The sequence below is a fragment of the Aptenodytes forsteri genome, unplaced genomic scaffold (assembly GCF_000699145.1).
Source record: "Aptenodytes forsteri isolate BGI_AS27 unplaced genomic scaffold, ASM69914v1 Scaffold208, whole genome shotgun sequence".
NCBI lineage: Eukaryota > Metazoa > Chordata > Aves > Sphenisciformes > Spheniscidae > Aptenodytes > Aptenodytes forsteri.
Window position 1 is genome coordinate 4,773,992 of NW_008794963.1, and position 18,075 is coordinate 4,792,066.

Sequence of the window (18,075 nt, forward strand, 5' to 3'; positions counted from 1 at the left end):
TGGGTTGACGGTTGGACTCGATGATCTTAGAGGTCTTTTCCAACCTTAATGATTCTATGATTCTATGATTCTTTGAGCACTGGACCCAGCTGGAGGTTTCTCAGCTACAGAGCAGGACCAAAGCCCCTGCGCAAGGACTCTCCACACTGATATAGCTGCATGTGAAGCAGAGCTGCAGTACAAAAAGGCATAAATGTATGAAATATAGTAACACCTGCAGAGGTGCATAAGGTCCAAGGTGACTGGATGACTTTAACTGCAACTAGAGGAGGTGATAAGAGGGCAGAAAGAGAACGTGAGGGAAGACCAAGGAATGCTGCAGTTTTCTCTGAAGCCACATACAAAAAATGCTGCCACAGGAAGAATATATTCAGGCACTGGGAAGTTTAGGAGGCCTAGCAAGGACAGGACACCAACTTGCCTAAAATAGCAGCATTGAAATACAGAATTAGAAGAGGAAGGAGGAGCAGAGAAGGAAGGGGAGCAATAGTCCAAGTTCTATTAATTTTTTTAAGTCCATCTAATTTCAGCATAGGCTTAAAAAAACAAAGCAAAACCTCCAGAGGATTCTTCCATCTAGGAATTCAAGCTTTGAAGCAAAATCTGTTTTTCTGTCTTTATCAGATCTCTTCACTGTCCCACTTCTTTCTCCCATTCTAATATTTAATTGGCTTCAGCAGAGATGATCTATTGCTAGTTCTGTGTCAGGCCCTTGCCAGTAACACCATGGGGTCTGAGCTTCCTCCAGCCATCTCATGCTCCTATTTAAAATATTTTAACTGGAAAGCTTAGATAACTGCATTTCAGAGACTAGCATTTTGCAACAAAATTCCATCTGGTCAACATTAGGTCCACTAACAATGGTTGAAGTGAGAAATAATCTTACCTTCATGTTGAGGCTTTACAGCTTCAGTTAAACATGATTTGGAGTGGGATAACTTGCTACTAATGAACATCAGCACTGACAGCAGGAAAACTAACTTGTAAGAATCCAAATTTCAAAGCACACTTGTTGGCAGGCTGGTACTCACTTTCTGTTTCTTGGGAAGATTTGAGTGTTTCTCCAAAATCACACTACTCTGTGGAGAAATGGTGGATTTTTCGGAGTTTCCAGGCTTCGGGAAGGACATAGATGAGGTACCTGCATATGGAAAGAAAATTAAAATGATGGGAAACTGAAGGGGTTTAATATTACATGGTGCTATTGCTAGCCCTACTGCTAAATGGAGCTATTTAATGAACAAACAGGTCATAATATCCTTGGGGAAGACCTAAGAGGATATTCACAGCTGAAACAAGGATGAAGCAATGCCTCTTACATCCCCCGAAAACATACAGACAAACTGGTGAGAAAAAAATTTCATCTCTCTGGTTGTATGTAAGTTGATGAAGCACAAGAAGCCAGGGAGGTGAAATATGTAAGTGAACCAAACAGGATTGCCATGTCACTCTGCAGAATGAAGAAATGGCCATATTCCTCTCTGCAGTAGGACCTGTGCAGTAAAGGCGATGCTGATACCCTGCAACTTTCACTTTCCCTTTCTTAGAAAACTTACCACTCACGAGTATGGTGCAGAGAGCAACTCCCCTGCAGACAGCATAAGAGAGGCAGAGGTTTATGTACACAACTCCAAAGGAGAGCAAACAAAGTCCTTATACTGAGAGAATTTCACCAAAGCTATAAGCTTGTCCTCCTAAACTACAGAGCTTGGTTAACAACCTGTAGGGAATGATGATGAGTTTTCCTCCAGATCTTCTTGCATTTTAAGGAGTATTCTCTCCTGCTCCAAGGCTTCTATGTACTTGGAATATGACCAGGAAGCCTGCAAGAACCATTAAAAACCATCAGCCTCCAGACCATATCACTGGTAGTTCCTGGTCCATTTCAACAGTGAGACAAAAAACTTGTTTATGTTATATCCCTGTATTGAATAATCACAATTATTAAGAAGAGAAGTTTTGTCATGACAATACTGGAATCATGGGAAAAATAATACTGCTGCAAATAAGCGAATCTCAAAACACCATGAAATGCAATTTAAGCAAGTTTGACAGATACGATGTTTACATTCATTTGTTCTCCATCCCTGGTCTGAGTCCTATTCTCTCTCCTTTCATCTTCAAAACCTAAATACAGCAGACCTTTCCCCTCCCAAAGTATCAGTCTTTTGTGCTACTGAGGACTTGATTTTATCTCCCTGCCACATCCTTCCAGAGTGTCCTTTCTCGAATCATTTAAGGTCTCATTAGCCTCACAGTTCTTTCTGCCTGCCCTCTCCAGCAGAATGCTGCTACCACTAGAGGCAGATCAACTGGAGATGTCATCCTTTCCTTTTCTAAGGAACAGATGTTGCTCTTTACATTGCAACAACCACAGTTCAGGTTCCATGTAAATTTTAGGTCACTCTCCCAAATCAGTATGGGAACTGTACTTTTATTTGGCCTTTTTTTTCCTTACAGCATGAGAAGCTTGGGGCCAATTTGTCATGTCATAACTCAGTAAGAAGAACTTCTAGCATCTTTCTATAGCAGAAAGGGGCTTGGAGAAGAAACTGCTCTGTAAAAGATTATTGCTCTTTCTGCAATTACCTGCCTCTTCTTGAGGGCTTAGGCGTTTGATATTGATATACTGGCTCACTCAACTCACTTTTTTTTTAATAGGTATGAGAAAAAGTAAAATGGTCCATTTAAGGGATAAGAATGTGAGCTTAACTATGCAGTTTGCACTGTGGTTTCAGATTTTGGGGGTATTGCAGACTGCCTGTTTCTATATTCTGCTCATCGCTAACGTAATGCCATGGGAAGAGCTCTATGGAATACAAGCAGTGGCCAAAGTGTGATTTGCTTCCGCATCGCATGACATAGCTGTGATTATGTGGTTGCACAGATGCCCCGTTATGTTATGGCAGTGTCAACTCAGCTATGAATGATCCCTTGATATGCCTGAGGTGGCATGTCTATTCTTCCTGTTTCTCCAGTAAAATGACTGTTACCTTTTCACTACAGATTTGATGCATCATGAGAGTTGTTCTGGAAGAAGTACTAAAGAGCTATTTTCATCAGATTTTCTATTCAAATGCCTAGCTTTCCTAAATGAGTTTGGCTTCAGTTTTTGACATATGAGCAGAACAGGACTCAAGCCTAAACCAAATTCTTTCAGGATATGAATTTCACAAATAATGAAAAGCTGCTTATTCCAGAAGTGAACTTCCTTTTCTTGAATTTATCTTTAAATAAAGATTCTTTTTAAACCTACACACCTAAAGAGCTTAATAGGTTGTTAGATGTTAATACTATTCAGAACCTAAATCTTAAAAAAATTAATAAAGAAAGAAAAAAAATCACCTGTAAGGTAGGTAAACTTGTAACAGTGAAGTTAATTGTAGAAGAATGAACACTTATCAAAGAACCATGTGATAGTAGTATGCAATACCAAACCTCTCCTTCCCATTCTCCCAAGATCATTTTATCTCTCTTGAATGATGATATCTGTAGCAACATGTTTATTATTCACCTGCCACCCATATCCATTTGAAAATGATGCTGGTCCTCTCTCCACACCAATCTCATCTACCAAAGCACTGCTTGACAGACTGATGAGTTTTGTTCCCGCTTCTTTACCCTGGCAATAATAAGAAGTCATAATTAGACGTAAACAATAGTTACTGAGCTGAAGTAAAAAGCAAAGTCTGAGGAAGCAAAAATTGTCATTGGAAACGAGATAGTGTCATATGTTTTGTAATGTTTTGTAATGCCCAGTTTCGTAATTCATCATGTTGGGCATAATAAAAAATAGCAGAAGATACTGCTTTTTTAAAGCATTTCTTTGTCCTAATCAAAGTTTCCTGACCTCTACACTCCTGCAGAATATCTTCCTTTCAGATTCAATAGCTGCTCCAAAATATAGCTAAGTGAGAGGGCAGACCTGCAATAGAACATATTTTAAGGACAGAGAGGCCATTGTGATCCTCTGATTTGGCCTCAGGTATAAATGTAGAACATAGGATTTCTCATTATTAATTCCAGCTTGGTCCAGTAGCTGTGAATGAGCTACAGTATACATGTTAGGAAAACAGGCGATCTCATTTAAAACATTTACAGTGAAGGACAAGGCATTGTAACCCTTGGTAAACCATTCTAGTGATTAACTATTTGTCATTTTCATGTTGTTTTAGTGTTTTATTAAGGCTGCACATTTGCACATTCTGTCTGATGATCCCAAAACTCTTTATGAACATTAATCAATGTTCATATTTAACCTCACATAATTAACCCCACAACATCCCCATGAGGCGAGCAATATAACCCTCCCATGTTGCAAATGAGAAAGAAAAAAAGAGAGGTCAAATGGTTCCCAAAGTCACTCAGAAAGTCCCTGAAAGATCTGGAAAAGGATCAGAATATCCTACATCATTGCTCCCAAGGTGCCTTTTCCTTCCTTATCATCCCCACTGTCCTATGGACCCATCATCTAGAAGGGTGACTTTTGGGTGTAGAATTTCCCAGGCAGCGTGGTGTTTATCTTCTCTCCAGAGCAGGCTTACTAACTTCTGTGGCACACTCAATTGATGGAACAGGGATGCCAAAGCAAATACAGAAATAGTGTGTATACTAATATACTACAGTTTATGTTTGCTAGCTTTCTCAGTGAGAATGGTGAATTAAATGAGGTCTTTAATAATGTCTTCTCATAATAAATTAGGCAATGTTATGGCAATGTCATATCCCATGACATTACACCACTTACTAACAAACAAGCTTACTGCTAAGAAGCTTAAAGAGAGATGAGAGAAACATGGAAAAGGAAAGTTAATGCTTATGGTTCTACCTTTCTCTGCTAAGGGCATGGAAAGAGTAAGAACAGATTTACCATGTAAGTTAAAGCTATTTTGTACACTTGAAAGCAAAAAATCCAAAATCTATTTTGGAGGTAAAATACAATTGTGTATACAACAATTTACAAATACTGGCATCAAGGCAGTCTGCAAAAAGTGACTGATGATATTTTTTAAAGTATGTGGCATGTGCACCTAGCAGTTAACAACGGAACAGATCCACAGACAGGCCGAAGATGAGCCCATACAGCTGTGCCACACTAAGGCCAAATCTGTGAAAACAGAGAAGCAAACCATACTCTCCCAAGGCAATATCTTTTAAAACAACTATTTCAGCTCAATACTGAAGCAATCACGTTATGTTGAATGTTCGAGCTTACTTCACCCTGTACCTACCCATCCCTGCCTTCCAGACACTAAGCTTAAAAGAGGTCTCTGCATTGTACAGTGCTTGCATGGTGTCCCTCGCTGTCAGCCACTCCTCCCCTGCACTGAGTCCATTGCCAGGAAGCCTTTGATAGGATTTGCCCCATAAATAATAAATAGGCACACACAAAAAATATTGAGATAGTTGAGTACTACCAAGTCACGCATCATTGTCCAATGAAAACCTCCTTGTCTGCCCATATTTTCCATACATAAAAGTCCAACTCTTATCCAGTCAGTTCAGAAAGTGAGGTGAGCCAGGGTAGGCTGGACACCCCAGGGACAAATTTGTGAGAAGGAAGAAAGTAAAATTCCTGCCCCAGGACCATGATTGTTCCTTTTGACATAAACCCAAAATGGCAACTGATTTGGGGGGGGGAGTATATATATAAGAAAAAAATATAATTTCTAACCCTTGCCAGGGCTTTCCTCTCCTTCAACATGAGCCTGGTGGGGCAGAGGAGCATAGACATTATTTTAAATGCCAAGAAATCATCACCACCTACAAGCTGCCAAGTGAACCTGCTGTCGCTTATGTCGGATGAACCTTATCAGTATCCTTCAGGGATACTGAATCATTTGAATAGTTACGTTGTCACTGAGGGGACAGAAATCTCAGGCAAGAGAACAGGGCATGGCAAATTCTTTAAACAATAATAGAGGGGGGAAAGGGTTTCAAAAACTTATCTGTTCCACCAGTTCTTTCCAGAGATTTTAAAAGGTAACTGGTTTACTGATAGTTTTTTGTGAGAATAGTCTGCAGACTGTTTACTGAACTGCATTCTCTGCCTGTCACTTTCTAAAATTTCTTACGCTATTTCCCAGCTTAGAATCATAGAATCGTAGAATCATTAAGGTTGGAAAAGATCTCTAAGATCATCGAGTCCAACCGCCAACCCAACACCACCATGTCCACTAAACCATGTCCCCAAGCGCCGCATCTACACGTCTTTTAAATACTTCCAGGGATGGTGACTCAACCACTTCCCTGGGCAGCCTGTTCCAATGGTTAACCACTCTTTCAGTAAAGACATTTTTCCTCACGTCCAATCTAAACCTCCCCTGGCACAACTTGAGGCCATTTCCTCTCATCCTATAGAAGGGTAATTCACCTTTGCCATTTGTTCCCCATAAAAGCTAGGCTTCTGTCCTGGCCAAGATTTGCTCTTTACTTCCTTGGTCTTAATCAGAAGTCTCATAGACAGGCAACAAACAGATGGAAAAAATAAGTCTGTGAAAACGCAAAAGTGCATTACTTTGAAATATTGCATTCTTGCACTGTAAGTATTGCCAATGGCCTTGCCAGACATATCTGTATGGAGGCAATGTGCTTTGGAGAAAGGAACATGAGTTCTTGGGTTTTAAACTTCACTTGACATTGGTGTGTGGCCTTGAGTAACACTTCACCAGTCCTCAGTTTTCATGTGTCTAAAAGAGGATAACAATGTGTACAAGTTCTTACGGGCATATATGTCTTTATCTGTCCATGTACTCATGTGGTTCTCATCATAATATCTCAACACATGTGTACATGGTATTTAAAATATGTAAAGTTCTTTTAATGCTACTAATGATAGTTTGCAAGTCCAATAATTCCTCTACCCTTAAAGGAATGTTCTCTCCTCAAAGCTGGCCAAACAATTACATTTCGTAAAAAATAAACTTTTGCAAAGCCTATAATCAATAGAAGAAAAATCCATTATATTGTAATAATAAAATTCCAAGAAAAACAATTTTACAAGCAAGAATTCTGCTGTAGAGGTCACAGTTCTGTTAATGCACTGAAACTGTCTGGAAACTCATTGTGAACAGTCTAACAATTTCACTGTCAAAGCTGAGAAATATTCCAGAAAAGACAAAGACTATACAAAGCAATTAGCACATAAATATTTTTTAAAATAGTGTGCAGACTTTTCAAATGCTCCTTCTGAAAAATAGATATGAAATCTGGTTTTGCTTTGTTTTGTTTTGCTTTCAATAGTGACCCAGGACTGTAAATTCTAAAATAGGACAGTACATACTGAAAGTGCAAACAGGTCTGCAGTTACCCATTGTACACGGACCGTACATAGATTTTTTTTTTTAAATTCAGCCCTCTTTTTCACGCTTCTCTTGGCACAAAAGATGACCAAAATACATTTTCCCCTCTGCTTAATGAAAGGAGTATTCCATTGACTCATCTGCTTCAAGTTAAACATATGTATATGCATTGGCAGGATTGGGAACTAATCGCCCTAGGACCGGGTTGCATGTAAAGCTTGAATGCTAACAAAAAGATTTCGGTAGCTTTGGATCAGGCTGAGAAAGGGATATTTGAATTCGTGTATGTTCGCTCATGAAGGAGTTTTTGTGCAGTTCGTCAGCTGTCACCTGAAACTTTGTGAGCCTTACCTCTACTATTTTGCCTTCCTTCTTTCGCATCTTTTTTCCCTTTTTTTTCTCCAAGGCAAGCAGAATTTTGTCACTAGCCAAATTCCTTTGAAACTTACAAAATTTTGGCCAAAATTTAAACAGAAGAGCAAAAATAGTCATCTGCGCAGAAAGAAAAGAAAGTCAATCTTGACCATATTAAAAGAACAGTTTACTGTAAAATAAAATGTAGTTTACCATGAGAATGAAATAACTATTTCTTTTTGAATACACAGCCTTGTTCCTCCCACGTACTGTGTCCTGACATTTCAGCCCAGCTTTGCTCGGCACATGCTTTTCATCAGTGTGTTTATTACTGGTGAGAAATCTTCCTAAAACACAGTTAAAAGGCACTTTCTTTTTTTATACTTCCCTAAACAATTGTTTGCATTAATGAAAACATCCATCATTTTTTACAAGTATTCCTGATAAAATATACACCAGTAGAATTGCTTTTGCACCACTGTTCTGCTCAAGTATTTCAAATATTCAGTTCATTAGGGAGAGGGTTTTTTTTCCCCTCCTTAAGAGAAAGGAAATACTTTTTTGCCTCTGGAAAGGCTCTTAAACCACATTACAGATCTATGAGCAAATCTTGGATAATTTTTAAATGATATAATCTCTCACAGGGTCTTTTTTGAACTAGAATAAGAAAAACAATTTTAGAAAAGCAAACAGAGGGGCTCAGTGAATTCTGTTGCTGCACGTACTAAGGCTCACATTTTTCAGTTTATTTAGATGTTTAATTCTCATTGAGAAACTTGGCTTCAAAGGAGCCGAGCATACTCAGCACCTCACTGCTTCTGGCTCAACAGACTTGAAAGTGACATGTGAGTCACTGTCATGTTCCAGTCACAGCTTTTTGGCCAAGTTCTTCCCTTGGTTTTGTGCCACATTTCTGAAGTTCACTGGGTTTTACACAGGCTGAAATGAGACTTATTTCTCTTAGGACCTATATGAACCCTTTTCTCTGACAAACCATTCATCTTTTGTGATCCAAACACTTTATGGACTCACAGTTGATGTTTAAAGGTGTTGGTGGCAGTTTTATAGGAAAAGAAGAGGAACTAGCTTTCTTGGGTTTAGAAGATAAGTCAGAGAAGACAGTAACAAGGAATAAGAAAATAGTAAGTCTGTAGTAAAGGTTCACAAATTGCTGTTCAGTCTGATTAGTACCAAGATCAGAGAGAAAATTGTCTACAGCCATTTAATACAAACTTTCTGTAATAAAGAAGGGAAAGACATTCAGTAAGTTAAGCTGTCTTTGTGCTTTACCCACAGCTGCATTTTTTTTTTCATAAACTACAAAAACTACAAACTTTCTAACTACAAATTACTTCTCTGACATTAACCAAGTGGTAAAGAACAAGCGATTAAAAACATAGACAGAATTAATTTCTACTGCCAGAATTCCTAACACAGACCTGGATAACACCTTTCCAGGATCAGCTAGCTGTCAGAGATTGTCCAGTTTATTGAGCAGTAAATATCTGAAGCCTCTCTGTGATCTCCACCATACAATCTTCATTGAAATGCATGACTATAGTGTTCTCCTTCATGCCCAGGCTTATGTATGGAGTCCAAATTGTCACGTAAGCAACAAAGACTGTCCTTAAAATCAGGCACACAGACTCTAGCCAGATCTGTTACAGACATTCTCCCAGCTTCTTACCTGTGCTTCTCTAAAAATGTAAGGTCCTAGTTCTTTCCTGTGCTCCAGAATCTTCTTTGCTTGTTCAGTTGGGATGTCAATCTGCAAAGCTGGGGGGACGGCAGAGTTAATAAAGCAGTCGATAATAGCTGTGATCTTTTTCTGGACTGTGGAATCATCACAATGAGAATGGCACAAATCCTGAAAGTCGAAAAGTAGCATTTTCAGTCAATGGAGAGAGAGATGCAAGACCCTTTATACAGGGGCCCAGTGATCAAAGAGTAATAGTCATACAAAAATAATTATACAATAAATTTCTTCAGTACGTAGCACAAAATTCTTACAGCAAATGTGCATGGTCAAAGACATAGTTAAGACATGAGTGGGACTTCTGGTTTGCAAATGCAGATATATAGCAATCATTGCTTTTAGGTGATAATATCTGCCTGCACGTTCTGATGGGGCAGGATAGTTTTTACCCTGCATTCAGTCTAAGTACATTACTGGCAAATAGGAGGCATTTCTGAAAAGAGAAACACACCTAGAGGTGTGAAATGCACTGATTTTCACAATGAGCCTGCTATGACCAACATAGCTATGGTAACTAAAAGACAAAGAAATGCTCTAAATACTCCAAGAAAAGAGGGGAATTATTTAGAGGGTACAAGGTATTATAACCAGGAATGTTGGCACAAGAAGGGACAATTTCAGCTACCAGTACAATCTTCCATTCATCAAAATCTTCTAGTTTCCCTATTCGTTAAGATTTTCTAGTTTCCCAATACCTCAGTGTTTGAAATAACTCTGTGCAGAACAGAATACAAAACAAACCTGAATGTACAAGGGTGAGATCTCAGAGAAACACTGGGGGGGTTCTACTTTTTTTAATGTGATCCTATTGTTCTTGTAAAACCTCTTATTACTGTGTTTTCACACTCTGACGATGCTACCGTTGGACTTCGACAGGAAGGAAAAATAATTCAGAAAGAACTTCCTTCAAACGCTTTGAAACACGAACTTTCCATCTATCCATAAACATCAAGAGATTTCTATAACACTAGGAGATTATCACATATATCTACTAAAGACACAATGAGCACTCCAGAGAATTTTCAGGAAGAGAGCTCTCTAAGTGAAGAATGTGCATTTAGTTTTGGTATAGGAGGCTGGATATTTACTTTGCAAAGAAATTAAAAACAGGGCTTTTAACCAGAAATGTGGTATGTGAAAGAGCTGGCTTGTTTTATTATGAATACTTTTTAGTTTTGTGAAGGAAAAAAAGAATGATAACAGCTACAATGAAGAAAGTAAGGCAATACAAAAACATATTCAGTATATCCTAAGAATATATTATGGCTTCCTTTGCTCATCTAGCATAGAAGAAAAAGCAGAGAGCTGTAGTAAGAGGGAAGACAAACAAGCCATATGATATGAAGAGGGATGAGACATGAACATAGAGGAACAGATGGAAATGATCCACAGAGTTATATTTCTTCATATTTGTTAAAAATTTTTTTGTTTGTTTTTTGATTGTCCCAAGATGTGCCGCCAGCCCGATGGGTTACGAGGAGCAATGCAGTCATTGATTCCTAAAGGGAGTTCTGTCTAAACTGATGGCATGATAGGGCTCAGACAATACAAGTATGCACTGTGTAAAGTGCTGCCCCCGTCTTTGGCAGTATTCCTCCAGTTCAGCCTGACCCACAACACTCCTACTACTCCAGCCCTTTGCTTCTATAAAGAGCATCAACTGCCAACCATGACAAATCGCATGCATGTAGAAATATGGTCAGATTGTACTTTCTCTTGATAAGAAGACAAATAAAATTAACATAAATGAAGGAGAGGGGGTGGGACATAAAACAATGAAGGCTTTCTTCAGAGAGCAGATCCACAAAGAAAACAACCTAAACTACACTCCACATTAATTTGCAGAAAGTTTCCACATCCTCCACAATGTAGCAATGAAGAGTCACAAATCTGAAAAAACATCAAATATTTTGAGAAGGATTTATGTCATGGAACTTCAGGTGCCTTCATGTCAAGTTTCTAGTCTAAGCTAGTCACTCTGTAACCAAGAGAGAGACAGCAGCAGCCCCAGAGAGCATTTCAGCCGATGATGATTCCTCGCTTGGGGATCAGAGACTCTGTGAGGAGGGGAGATTGCCCCCTGAAAACAGAGGAGCTTCAGCTTCTAAAGCAGACCTCAAATTCAAATGCATAAAATTAAACAGTAGAAATACACCCACATGCCTGCAGCAGAATCTCTAAGTGCTACTGCAGCATCAACTGTGTTTACCTCCTAATTCCTGAGCATGTTAGCTAACCTCATCCTCCCTGCCTGCAATGTGTACACAGGCTATGTTCAGGATCCCAGGAGAGGCTCTGCACTCCAGTAGCACTTTTGCATAAGCAATATCCCAGAGGCAAAAAGGAATGAGAAACAAGTGAAAGATCTGTGGTGCCCCTGCATTCAGTCCAGGGTGCTACTAGGAGGCTGCAATGTGATTTAATTGCTCACTCCAGAGTTTTCCCATTGTGTTTCACCCCACACAGCAGCAATTTCACAAAGGGACATGTATTTGGGAGAGAGGCAATCCCTGCTGACCTTCCCCATCATGTTTCATCTTGGCCACATCCTCAGCTGCAGTCAAATGTGACTGTACAGAGTGCAAGGGAGCTGGGGTCTGCATTGTGCATATAAGGTTTTTGGGTAGATACTATCTTTACATCTGTACATTTGATTGAATTTAAAAGTTTTCTCTGATTTTTGAGGGATTACCAAATTCAGCAACAATCCCATTATTTAACAGTATGTAACTATAAAGACAGAATGAACATTTTAATGTTTACATATTTTCTACTGCTCAACAGATGTATACCAAAATCTGGGCATTAGCTAGTTAGTAGTGTCCCTTTAGAGATTCAGAAGAATGTTACAGTTTGAAGAAGCATAAAGAAATACAGGGATAATACATTCAAGTCATTAAAAATCGCTACCCTTAAGAAGTGAGGATTTTCACTGAAGAAAAAACAGTTTAAACAGTGAAAAAGGTTTTACTATGAACAAGAAAATGCCTAGAGATATTCTTGTTAAAATTCTCCTAATATGCAATAATGGATGCATTTGCTTACAAATTGAATGATATTCCCATTGCTCCATTTTACCACCATACCTTATACTTCTGTACCTCTTGCCAAAAGAGCACTCCGTTCTCCAGTAGGTCTCCTTTCAGTGACACAAAGCGTTGAAACTGATTTGCTGTCACTGGATTCAACAGCGCTTTGCGGAAAGCAATTATTTCATTAGATGAAGAAACCCACTTATTGTCCACATGCTGTCAAAAGAAGAAATAAATGCACCAAATAAACTTTGTTTAAAAAAGTAATAACAAAAGCATTAGTTAGCGGAAACTGTCTGATTCTTATCTTTGCACTCACCCTAACTTTCAGTAGTTTATGAGTTTATGACATGGATACAATAGAATGTGGCAAGGTTTCATTTCTTTCTTTCCTTCTTTTTTCTTTTTTTTTTTTCCAGTTTGGTTTGGGCAACATTTTTTGGAAGACGTGATGGGAGAGGAAATGACTGACAATGATTTAGACCATATGACTACATACTATAAAGTATGGAAACAGCTATTGTTATTGATTATGGCAACAGGCTACTTTTCTAGAGAACAGTTTGAGTTTTGTGCAAACAAACAACAAAGAAAAAGGAACAGACAAACCACATAGCTTAAAGTTGTAAAATGCTTCTGACAGGGATCTCACCAACAAAATGAGCTTTGAAATGTGTTGCCATGATCACCAACAGAAGCCAGAGAGTTTGCTTTCTGTGGAATAAAGCTACCAATAGTAAAACAGAATTCAAAGTCATCGAGACATTTTGGAAATCCTCATGCTGCAAAGCACAGAGCAGTAGGCAGCCAGGGAAGGGTGGAGAAAGAAAGATGGCTTATTCAGGGACAGTTTGTTTGAAATGAAGTTCAGGCTGGCCTGGCTTCCTGAACAAACAGTTCTTGTGCTGTCACTGAGGAGCAAGCCAAACAACCCCCCTTTGTTATCAGATGGATGAATGAAAACTCTCTTCTAACAGTGGTATAAAACTCTTGAAGTCCTGGAGGGATGGAGTGCTGTTCAATGGTCAGCATGGGACAGAAACATTTTCAGTTGCTGCAGACAGTCCTGGAAATCTAACCTGATTCTAAGCTGAAAGTCTTTCTGCAGATTCTCTTAAAAACAGAGGTTACACTTAGTGTCCTGCCACAGAGGCTGCCAGTGATGAGAGCCTACCCTTGCGAGTGGGTGGGTGGTGGTTGTCCAGAGGGTCCTTTGGTTAAAATAAAGTCGGCTCAACTTAGACAGTAAGGTGGCATATTCTCAGCCCTCCTCCAATTCTCCAAACATGTTCTATCCCCTGTGACCAGGATTTAGGCAACTTTTCGGAAAAATTATTTCTGGGACATATTCATGAAGGGAAGAACAAAACGTTGCTCCCACCCCTATACTAATACACGAACACTGCTTATTTTATGGGTCAACAACCTTGAAGCAGAACATGGAAAATAACCATCTTTCTGACAAACAGACAAAGTGAAAACTCAGTTAACAGAACCCACATGCACTTTGGATCCCTTTCGAGCTAATGGTTTGCATGGATAATTGGTGACCGGGTCTCCAGTTTGATTTCAACAGACAATAAAAGTTCAACTGAATAAATGTACACAACTTGTATGTTGGCAATCACAAAGAGTTCACTGCTCTTCAAGAGGAAAAAACTGGCAAACATCTGATGAAATGTATTATTACAAAGGTTTAAGATGTTTAAAATTGATATTATCTCAGTGCTGTAAGATTAAAATACAATTCTAAATGAAACAGATACTGTGAGATACGATTAAACCTGCCCACTCCACTGCATACTTCACATTCCCTTTTGTGTCTGCACGTAATCCACTCGCAATAATAAATAAACTACCAGATGCTGGAATGAACAGCTTGTCCCAATAAGTCCACTGCATGCAAAATACAGATAAATGTGAATTAAAGGTACAATACCAGTTTGAGGAGGGTTAAGAGTGCTCCAAAACCCAGGACAAGAGACATGTTTTTTTCAAGTATGACCTCTCCGGCCAGGAAGGGAGAGAAATTTACCGTGAACATCCAGCAGGGAGCTAAATTCACCAGTAATGTGAGTAATCAGTCCACTGTAGCCAATACAATCATGCCTGCTTTTGACAGCCTTATATTTGGGCCTCACACTGTCAGCAGGGAAATTGTGAAGGATGTGCAAGGTCCAAACAGAAAAGACAGCGAAACAGCAGACACAAGAGACACAGTAAACTTCACTTGCCTTCCACATCCTAGTTGTCTTCTGTTTTTGGCGTGGAAGATCTTCAGTTATGTTCCTTATCTACGGTTGAACAAAAGATTATCATTGTATTTTTTAACTCTTCTTGTTTCATGTTCAGCCCTCTAATGATTGAGAGCACAGTGGTAGAATAGTTGATATATCCTCATTTGGATCTTTATATCTGAAACTTGTTGTGGACCCACGCTGAACGCCATCCCTTGTTCAGCTATAAATGAGCATGTGCTCATTAAGACTGGGGAGTTAGAGAAGACAAGAGGCAATGGCAGTCAAACTGCGCTCTTCCACCGGTTTACCTTACCCATAATGTTCTGAGTGACCACTTATGTTGGGAACAGATTTTGGGCTATAACATTTTTTTGATATAAAATGTTTTTAGTTCCTTTGGACAGCTGTATCAGAAATACAGGCTTGATCCTGCAGCTTCTTTGTAGCAAAAATACACCTCAAATCAAGGGCAGATTTTCTGAATAAGGACTACATAGCATGCCCACAGTGTTTGGTCACTGTGAAATATGAAGCCAAGTGGAGAATGTCATCTGGTTTCATTTCTTCTAAAATACGTTCTTCAAAGGACCTTTTCATCCTCTGAATTTGCAGTAAGAAAGAGAAAAGAGCAGTCAGACATAAATGGAGTTGGGAAAAGACTAAAAGCTCATCAGAAGTATGTATTTCCTGTAAACTGTTTATTAGAGTTGAATACAGCATTTTCCAAACTACATGGGCTACTCTCCCTGCACAGTGCAGCAGGTGCAAGAAGAGGCGTGAGCTAGCTTCCAGACCTGGAAGCAGCTTAACCTTATCGCATGGTCTTGTGCCATGGCTCGTAAAGGAGGCAGAGTTCAGCTAAAAAAGGGCAGAGGGTAAGGAAACTTTGCTTTAACATAATCATTATTAAAATTACAATTTGCCTTATTGGAACCTACAGTTTTCAGATTGCTTAGTGCTCTGAATCAATGCAAAGGATCCAGTTCAAATGCACTTCTGACAACACTTCTGACAACCTTCTTGATGTTAAAAAGATCACTGAAAACAAGTTTTATGAATCAGTGCAGTCTGCCTATGTGTCTGCTTGGTGGAACTGTCAAGTTTCCTTCTGCTATGACATTCACATTTCAGAGCTTTTGTGGAAGTGAAAAAAAACAAGTCTTTTTGCATCTGTCACCAGCAGGATGATCTCCCTACGCAGATTGCAGTCACAGAGGCACTCTCATAAAAGGCAGATGTTAGCTCTGCCCATTCCCCAGTCTTTCTAATGAGCCAGCAGGAGTGAAAGGCTTCTCATTCTCAGTTTTCTGGCAACTTTCTGAAGTAACCAATTAGAAACAAGGCTTGCAGCAGTTAACCTCCCCACTCAGCAGAATTTCACAAGTCCTGGAGTCATTTCTACAGGCACTGCAGCTCCAGATGGGAGAATACGGACAGCATAAGAGACAGAGAGAGAGAGAGAATACAGCGTGGGAAGCCCACTCATTCGCCTGTGTTCTTGTCCCCTTGGGCAAATCCTTTACACAAAGCAGCATTTCTTCTGTGTGCAAGTGTATGGCTAGGGCAGAATGGCATATGGGGAGTGCAGCACTACAGCAAAGATTAGTTTACTCCCCTGACAGCCTGGCTGGCAGCAGAGCTAACACCAGCTCCTTCAGATTTAGGGTCTAACAATAATACTGTCAGCCACACCAAGCCTTCAGAGGAACTGCCTTCACATTTATCAAGCTAAATGCTTCAACCTGTACATGCTAGAGAGTTTCTTTCAATGTAAACTGAATGTGACTTGTGGGCTGCTTTTCCTCTGAACCATTTTATCCCAATGGTAAATTATGAGCCAAACAAAAAACAATGTCTGGATGTGTTACTGTTGTTAAAAAGTTACCTTTGCTTGTCCCTCCGCCCCATGGTGCTCATCTGCCAGGAACAATGGCAGCCATTGTTTTTCTAATCTCTTCTGGACGCATTGCTGAATTTCTAGCAGAACCGCTGCCGAAAGTCGATCATGAAGGATTTGTCCCCATCCTCCACCTGAATGCATTAGCTAAGCAATCCAAATACAATAACACATGACATAAACTTTTGTGTATACCAAAAGTCCTTTATCTCTCTCTGTCCTTGATTTAGCAAAGCATGAGCTTAACTGTAAGCAAAGCATTTAATGCATGCTTACCCAAGGCTCACATGTACTTTTCATAAAAGGGAACAGATTACACTTGTCCCTACCTATAATAGAATACAGACTCCATCAAATAATACCCCAGCTTGACCAAGTAAATTTCCTAAGTATCAAGATATATCGGAGTACCACAGCTCAGACTCGCTGTCTGTGGCTTTACTGACATACTAAAATAGAAAGCTGGAACAAGTCACTCTGCCTGAAAGCCGTTTTTACACGTTTTCTGAGCTGTGTTGTGCATGGTCTGGCTGCGGCCTCAGATCAGGGTTTAAGAGAGATGTTCTGTAAGGACGTGGGAGGAAGAGCCTGAACAGGAAGGAGGGGATCGCCACAGCCAGAACAGAACCAAATTTCTGGCCAAAAATATAGGTAAGATTTGAGGAGATAGCTTGGGGAAAAGCTGGAGTAAAGCTGCTTATGGACTTTTATCTCAGTCACATTCAGTGTGATTGTTCTTTATGAACGGTTTTGTAACTGGTACCTGTTCTTGCTGTTTGCTGGTAGCTGGGCTGTTGGGTCCAAAGAAGTATTTTTTGTTTAAGTACTTGTTTTTAATGTCCTTAGATTTTTCCTCCCTTTTTTCTTCATCCTTGTCGAGCATCTTTCTGAACTGTTCAATATCTAGCCAGCACATGAGATCCATGCTACAAACAAATTTAAACAGAATGTTATTTCAATATTGAGTTAATTTCATCAACATTCTAGGGAGTTATTAGTTTAACCACAAGCCACCAAAGTGTTCAAGTCCTAAATAGCAGGTCAGATTGGACTGAAATTTTACGTCATTTTTTCTTTGCTAGTACCATCTGGTGAGACCATGGCACTTGCTGAACAGGCAGATCAATAACAGAACCATAAATTTTGATGAAGAGGCAAATGACACATTTGTTTTTTGCTGAAATTTTCCAGACCGCATTAATTCTAGGATCCCTTCAGCTTATAGTACTATTAAGCATCTTTACTGTTGCATGCCAGCTGGACTTCAGACTTACTAGGTCTGGACCCAGCTCTAAAACATGATTTTGTGGGACTTTTTCAAATGTTTTTCTTCATTATGAATTTTTACAAAAGAAAATTTCTCCATAAATTAAACATTTCTCTGCCTGGCTCTATCACTTAAGATGGGACTTGTCTGTGATTAACAGAGAGGCAGGAAGTCCCAGAGGCAATTCAGCATACCTGTCTAGGACCCCATCCTAGCCAGTGACCTGTT

General features: G+C 39.5%; 1 protein-coding gene across 1 annotated transcript in view; it reads right to left on the reverse strand.

Moving 5' to 3' along the window:
- Positions 1–998: 998 nt before the first annotated feature.
- The window catches only part of RGS22 (regulator of G-protein signaling 22), a 61,742-nt gene continuing 44,665 nt past the window's right edge, over positions 999–18,075 (reverse strand). Inside the window, exons 18-26 of the mRNA XM_019471059.1 lie at positions 17,344–17,506; positions 16,569–16,727; positions 14,678–14,737; positions 12,498–12,659; positions 9,343–9,522; positions 7,632–7,793; positions 3,515–3,622; positions 1,721–1,823; positions 999–1,141 (exon numbers count right to left, since the gene is read on the reverse strand). Coding sequence (XP_019326604.1) covers positions 999–1,141; positions 1,721–1,823; positions 3,515–3,622; positions 7,632–7,793; positions 9,343–9,522; positions 12,498–12,659; positions 14,678–14,737; positions 16,569–16,727; positions 17,344–17,506 — 1,240 coding nt within the window. The remainder of the gene's footprint in view (positions 1,142–1,720; positions 1,824–3,514; positions 3,623–7,631; positions 7,794–9,342; positions 9,523–12,497; positions 12,660–14,677; positions 14,738–16,568; positions 16,728–17,343; positions 17,507–18,075) is intronic.